The 7,686-nt window shown below is 39.7% G+C and overlaps 1 protein-coding gene across 1 annotated transcript; it reads left to right on the top strand.

Annotated features, from left to right (window-relative positions):
- Window positions 1-2,643: 2,643 nt before the first annotated feature.
- Window positions 2,644-3,219, top strand: RHOH (ras homolog family member H). Its single transcript, XM_044681430.1, has one exon. The coding sequence runs from the start codon at window positions 2,644-2,646 to the stop codon at window positions 3,217-3,219; it is 576 nt and encodes a 191-aa protein (XP_044537365.1).
- The last annotated feature ends 4,467 nt before the right edge of the window (window positions 3,220-7,686 follow it).

Raw genomic sequence — 7,686 nt, 5'->3', positions numbered from 1 at the left:
TTACACATTGCTTCTCTGGGACACATGGCTTTTATTGAGCGCTAGTGCTCCCGACCCCACAAAACTCCCCATTTTACCTTGTATTTATTTTGTATGTATTATATATACATTTATGTACTTATAAACAGGCACGCTTCATTTTATTGTGCTTCATCTTATTGCTCTTTGCCATTTTAAAATTTAATTACATTTTTTACAAATTGAAGGATTATGGCAACCTTGCTTTGAGCAAGTCAATCAGTGCCATTTTTCCAACAGCATGTGCTCGCATCATGTCCCTGTGCCGCATTTTGATAATTCTTAGAATATTTCAAACTTTTTCCTCATTATTATTACGTGTTATGGTGATCTATGATCAATGATTTTTGATGTTACTAGGTAACTGGTTTTTGGGGCCACGAACTGTACAATATGAGGGCAAACTTAATAAAGTTATGTGATTCTCCTGGGGTCTCTATTCTCTGAAACAGCAATATTTAAATTAGGTCAATTAATAACCTTACAATGGCCACTGAATGTTCAAATGAAAGGAACAATCAATTAATGTGGCAAATCTCATTGTCATTTTACTTTAAGAAACTGCCATCACTAGGGTCAGCCGGGTGGTTCAGTGGCTTGAAAGCCAGGCCTGGAGATGGGAGGTCCTGGGTTCAGATGTGGCCTCAGACACTTCCCAGCTGTGTGACCCTGGGCAAGTCACTTAACCCCAACTGCCTAGCCTTCACCACTCTTCTGCCTTGGAACCAATACACAGTATTGATTTCAAGATGGAAGGTAAAGGTTTAAAAAAAATTTTTTTAAAAGAAAGAAATTGCCATAGTCATCCCAACTTCAGCAACTCCCACCCTAATCAGTCATCAGACATCAAGCTGAGGCAAAAGGATTGTGACTTGCTGAAGGCTCAGATGATGGTTAGCATTTTTTTTAGCAATAAAGTATTCTTAAATTATGATATATAAATCATTTTTTGAGACCTGATACTATTACACACTTAGTAGATTACAATATAGTATACATGCAACTTTTATATACACCGAGAAACCAACAAATTTGTATGATTCTTGTTTTATTATGGTTGTCCGGAATTGAATCCATATCTCTGATGTATGCCTGTATACATGCAACATGCATGCCATGTCCCTTATTAAGATATAAGCTCCTTGAAGGCAAACATTTATTTTGTGGTGCTTAGCAGTGTCTGTCATGTAGTAGGTACTTAATAAATCTTGTTGATTTCTTAATTTATGCCTTTTTTATGCCAAACTGGCTTTGTCAATCAAATACTAGAGTTCTTGGTTCTGTGTCACTGATCTCTTGGGAACTTTTTTCCTTCTTTGATCCTTCTACTAAAAACCTTCAACAACTTTCTCCAGAAGACAGATAGTTCCATTTCTTGACTAGTTCAAGAAAGACTGGGGATGAGTTTGCTTTGTTGTTAACTATCAGAATCTCATCCACCCAGCTTGGATGAAGCTTTGTTTGATCCTAGAAACATTAATCAGAAAAGCATAAATGGTTAATTGGATCCAGTTCCTTAGTTTCTCAGGATTTTTCTCCTGAGGAGGAGGTGGGTAACTGGGTAAAGAAAGGACACAACAGTGCTTCTCGTGTTTCTGTTTCTTGCATTTCTCACATTTGTGACTGAGAGATCTTGCAGCCCCCTTCTTTTCCCTTCCTTCCCCCAACTGCCTCCCACCCTACCCCCACTTCTTGAAGCTGAAGCAGACTACCAATCTGAAAAAGCTGCCTCACACACCCAGTTTCTATCAGATCTTTTTCGGTTGGTATCTGAGTTGTGCCTTGGCTTTTGATCACTGGGCTGTTTTAAAGATCAAATCAGACAACCCATGCTTCTTCATAGGTCATGTGTGAGCACACTAGTGGGAAAACTGATCAGCGCTTCCACTAGTGGGTGGGAGGGGGGTGAAATGACAGCTCAGGTGTGATCTGGGACATTGGTATTGCTGCAACGTGGCTGAGGTTGAGTAAGTGACTCAAATGTAGAGCTAAGACAACCAAACCACCTGCGGTCTGCCATTCTGTTGCCTTCCTCCATGTTCTGTAGAAAGACTCAGTGGTAAAGAGGCTAGCATACCGGTCATTCGTAGTCAGAAAGGCTAGGATTCAAATCCTGCCTCTCAAACAGGGTGGCTGGGCAACTCTGGGCAAATCATTGGCAGTGCCTCTCACTTCCCCATGACAACTCTCTAAAACCAACCATCAGTCACAGAACAGGTACTCATCTGCTTCGGTCAAGGGAGTTTTCTCATTGGAACTTCCCTCTATCAGCAATATTACAAGTTTAGTCCAAAACCCCCCTCAGTGCAATAGGCATTCATGCAGTAACCTCAAAGTCTTGTCCAACACTGGACAAAACCGATCAGAAAAATAAAAAAGAAAACATCGTAAAATCTTCTCTTCTGCTTCTGTTCTAGGAAGGAGCCTAGGATCCACTGGACATTAAGTGGACATTACCTGACTTAAAAAAGGGATTTAGAATTCCACAAAGTGGTGAGATTGTGAGAAGAGAGATCTCATCGTGCCTTCCCATCCACCCCCAAAGAATGGCGAGTGCTCCTCCAGCCTCCTGAGGCGAATGCTGCTCCAGGATTGATACCGTACCTGGGAACCAGACTCGACAAGATGCTTAATTCCATCAAATGTGTGTTGGTAGGGGATGCAGCCGTGGGGAAAACAGCCCTCTTGGTGCGCTTCACGTCAGAGACATTCCCTGACATGTACAAGCCCACGGTGTATGAGAATGCAGGGGTAGACGTCTTCATGGATGGTATCCAGATCAGTCTGGGCCTTTGGGACACAGCAGGCAACGACGCCTTCAAGAGCATCCGTCCCCTCTCCTACCAGCAGGCAGATGTGGTGCTCATGTGCTACTCGGTGGCCAACCATAACTCCTTCTTGAGCCTGAGGAACAAATGGATTGCTGAGATCCGGAGCAACTTGCCCTGCACCCCAGTTTTGGTGGTGGCCACACAGACTGACCAGAGGGAAATGGGACCCCACAGGGCCTCCTGTATAAACTCGGTGGATGGGAAACGGTTGGCCCAGGAGGTGAAAGCCAAGGGCTACCTAGAGTGCTCAGCTCTCTGCAACCGAGGGGTGCAACAGGTATTTGAATGTGCTGTGAGGACTGCAGTTAATCACGCTAGGAAGAGAAGTAGGAGGAAACTCTTCTCCATTAATGACTGCAAGATCTTCTAAACCTTCCAGACAGACTCAACCCCATAATTCATCCCATCAGAAGACCATTGACTAGGTTGGGGGTGGTGGGGCTGGCCTTGTGCATTCCTGTTCCATGTGGATACTTTGTATAGATTGGTTTTCTTCTCCTGAACACTGTTTTTCACTAGAAACTTTGGTCCATGGGTGTTTTTCTAAAGTACACCCTACACATGAACCATTTTTGAGGACTTCGTCTGATTGCCGCATATCCAGAGGCTTTAAATAGATGTTTTTTTTTTCCTGTATTTTATATCTCTTTTTTAATTTTTATTTAAGTATGCAAGGACTCAGGGTTTTGCTAGAAGCTCTACCATAACTCTGGATTACCAAACAGTTTTCCACAGAACTTCATATTTAAAGACTATTTTATTTAAAAACAAAACCAAAGTAAAAACATTTAGCTCTTTGTAGCTCATTTACACATGGTACATTCCCTCCTTTCCTTACTTAATCACCAACACAAACTGCTAAAAAAAACCAAGAAACTAAATAGCTTCTTGGAGCTTAATCTTGTGTTAGTAGTACATTTTTTTTTTTTATGTCACTGGAATTTTGTTGACACCACTTACCAACTGTGTTTTTTTTTTTAAACCAGGTAATTAAACTCAAAAGAGCAACGAACTAATTATAACACCTAATTTCCCAGGCACTTATCTTGCTTTGAATTTGCATAACAAAATATAGTTTAATTATCTTGAATACTTTCAAAATGATTTACAATTTTAGAAACCAGTTATTTCTTGATACTTCTATTCCTTAGTACATTTAAAAAAATTATTAATGGGACAGCTAGGTGACTCAGTGGATTGAGAGTCAGGCCTAGATATAGGAGAGCCTGGGTTCAAATACGACCTCTGACACTTCTTAGCTATATGATCCTGGGCAAGTCATTTAACCTCATTTGTCTAGCCCTTATCACTCTTCTGCCTTAGAAGCAATATTGGTTCTAGGAAGGAAGGTAAGGGTTTACAAAAATTGTACAACACAATGCCCTCTGTCATCAAAGTGCCTTACATAGAGTAGGTACTTAATAAATATTTGTTGACTATTTGAATTTGTTGACTATGAATTTCCAGTTATATATAGTTACATATAAATATATGTATATAAATATAATTACAGTTGACATAAATATATACGCATATATTTATGTCAACTGTAATTTTCACAGCAGTCCCTAAAAGAAAATAAGACTTGTTCTTTTTTTTTTTTTTTCAGGGGAAGGAACTGTAAGGGTTAGGGACCTTACCGGAAACAGAAGCCTCCCCTGATACTTTAGTTACTGTTATTTTCTCCCCCCTGAGTGTTTTCAGTTCCTTATGTGCTAAAGGGCTATTGTAGTATTGGAATGAATGACATTTAGCACAAGTGTATTTTCATTGGTGCTCTTTTCTTGAGCTGTCAAGATAACAAAAACATTTCAAGATATTGAAAAAAAACTTTGCCTTTTTTCTTAAACCCTCCCCTAAGTATTGTTTTCCACCAGGTTTTAAATGTTTTGGGATTTCAGGAAGCATTCATGGGGAAATGCCCCAAATCAGTATGGTGGTACCAGTGAGCAGGTGCAAGAAAGCTGGAGAGCATCTGGGATAAGCTGGCTGGGCTTCAAGACAAAGTTATCTGGACAGATAGCAAATAACTAGAAAATAATCATAACAACATCTGATCTAGTGGCTATGGTGCTGAAAGAGTTAATTGTGTAAACTGAATGTGACTATTGTGTTGTGTGAGCAACAAACTATGAAGCTGAGTGCCTGTTTACTGACATCTTGAATAAAATTTACAACCAAGTAAATCTGTTGTGCATTTGATGATCAGAATCATTACTGTACTATGTGGTAATTAGGTATCAATGGCAAGCTGTTTGCATGAATACCTGTAATAAGCATGGCATGTAACAAGCAATATTTGTTTTGTCACTTCTTTGGTGACTATGACCAACAAATGCTCAGTTCACTTTGATAGGACTCATCACTTGACATATAGTAAGCACTTAATACATGCTTTTTCCATTCATTCATTCATTCATTCATTCATTCATTCATTCATCACTGTGATCCATGACATAAACAGCAAAGGTCTTGAATCTTGCTCCTTAATACCTGAGGTCCCATTGCTCTTGGCATTTCCCTCCCCTTCTCCCCCAGGTTTGAGACAGAAGTTTTATGATCTGTATATCATCCCCATCTTCTCTAGTTCTTCTATTCCTCATTTGATGTATCCTTGAACATCTCTCCCATTGGCTGTTCTGGGTCCTTGGAAGCTGGAGGCAGAAAAAAAATGTGCCCTTTGAGGCATGAGAGATATGGTACATGGTTGAATCAGGCTAAGTTGATGGCAGCGGCATAGTTGGAGAGGAAAGAAAAATAGACTCTTATCTTCAAAAGACTTTGTGTCTTTTGGCTACAAAATAGTTAGGGAAGGGGGAGGCGAAAGAAGGGAACCAGTTCTGGCATCCTACTATCCCTTCTTTCCCAACTCCCCAAAGTCCTTGAAGATGAGGAAAGGGCTTTATAAACTTTAGAGGGTAATTTTTTCTTGATAATTTGAACATAATTTCTAACTGAACGCAATTTATAATTATGAACTGAACACAGTAACATAATAATCTTGAACATAATTTCTAACTGAAAATTCTAGAATCTATGCTTTTTCAGCCATAAAACATTCGCTGAAGCCTTATATGTCAATCACTTGCCCTTATTTTCTGTACTCCCTGATTGTGACTGACTGCTGGCTATCATCTTACAAAAGGCAACCATTTTACAAAAGGCAAATGAAAAAAAATGCAGGAAGAGAGTTTTCATGCCCAGATTACTTATCCTTAGTGCTCGTTTATTAGGGAGGCAATACAGCAGAATGGAAAGAGGAGTAATTCTAGAATCAGATCACTGGGTTCAAATTCTGCCTCTGGTGTGTGCTTTGTCATCTTAGTCAATTTTTAATCTCTCCAGACTTGTTTCTATGTCTGAAAATGAAAAAGTTGGCTTTTAAAGTCCCTTCTAGCTTGAGATCTATGACTTAAAGTTTCTCTCTACTTGTCACTTGTGGGAGAGGGATATGCAAAGGAAGTCCATCCAGCTCTTGGGAGTGATAATAATTGATTTAGCCAATGGAATTTGCTTCAAGGAATCTGGTAAACAAGTGTATGCTCATGTCCCACAGGCACATGCTGAGACATTACAAGACAAAAGATATCACCATAATGTATAAAGTTCTGAATAAAGGAGAGAGCACTGTATTTGGAGTCAGAGGACCCGTTTTCAAATCTTGTCTCTGTCACATTGCTATTTGTGTGACCTTGTGCAAGTCATTTAACCTAAATCCCAGGTGCCCCATGGGAGGGTTAGGATTGCCTGGTGTAGGTTCCTTTTAGCTCTAAATCCTAATATCCTATCACATATGATCTTATGGGACTAGTCAAGGAAGGCTACATGGAGGAGAGGCATCTAGGAATTAATTTTACATCTATTCTTCAAGGACTAGGAAGCTTGGATGACTATATACTGGGACAAAGGAGCCAAAAAATTCAAGAAAAATATGAATGACCTAGTTTTTATGTAAGTCATTTGAAAGCTCTAATAGCCTGAGTACCAATGAATAATTTTTATGCTAGAATAGGTGGCTCATGCCCTTTTAAGAATGATGGAACCAGTGGTCCTCAAGGAGCCAGCTGATTGTACTGAAGAACCAAAGCAAAAATCTAGGCCAGTTTCTTTTGGTGGGTGCCTGGATTCAAATGTTTAGTGAACAAAATGAATTTAAAAATCACTAAGTGATGAATAAGAATGGGATGTTGTTAGGGGCCCATCTATTGCAAGTGGTTTTTTACTCTGGACAAAAGGAAGGAAATGACTAGAAATAAGTGTCTCTGCATAGACTGTGCTTTCCTGTAGTGCCATTCAGAGCATTTCCAGGAACTCTGCCAGGTCTACCTTGAAGCAGCTGTACAGCCTAGAAAATAACTGGGTTTATGGTATTTGAGAGCCAAACTCTTGGGTATATGTAAACTAATTTGCACTTTTATAAATGTGTTGTTTAAATAGAATTTGATCCTGAGATCCAATATATCCACAGAGTATGTTAAGACAGTAAAAGGAGTGGGAGGAATGGCCATAGTTTTCAAGAACATCTCTGCTGTTAACAGATGAGCTATTGTTGATACTTGGTCCTGTGTTTCCTAATGAGTTTTCCTTTGAAAGCATTCAGTGAATTTTTTCAAGGCTCTCTAAATGCAGTTTTGTACTCTAGGCAGGATACTCAATCAGAATTCTTCCATTAGTTCGTTCATTTGTTTGTTCGCTCGTTCCTTTCTCTTTCTCTCAATCTCTTTTTCTTCCTTCTTTCCTTTCTTCCTTTCTTCCTTTCTACCTTTCTTCCTTTCTTCCTTCCTTCCTTCCTTCCTCCCTCCCTCCCTCCCTCCCTCCCTCCCTCCCTTTCTTTCTT

Source organism: Gracilinanus agilis, chromosome 6 (genome assembly GCF_016433145.1).
Source record: "Gracilinanus agilis isolate LMUSP501 chromosome 6, AgileGrace, whole genome shotgun sequence".
NCBI classification, from domain to species: domain Eukaryota; kingdom Metazoa; phylum Chordata; class Mammalia; order Didelphimorphia; family Didelphidae; genus Gracilinanus; species Gracilinanus agilis.
This window is presented reverse-complemented; position numbering and strand designations above follow the sequence as displayed.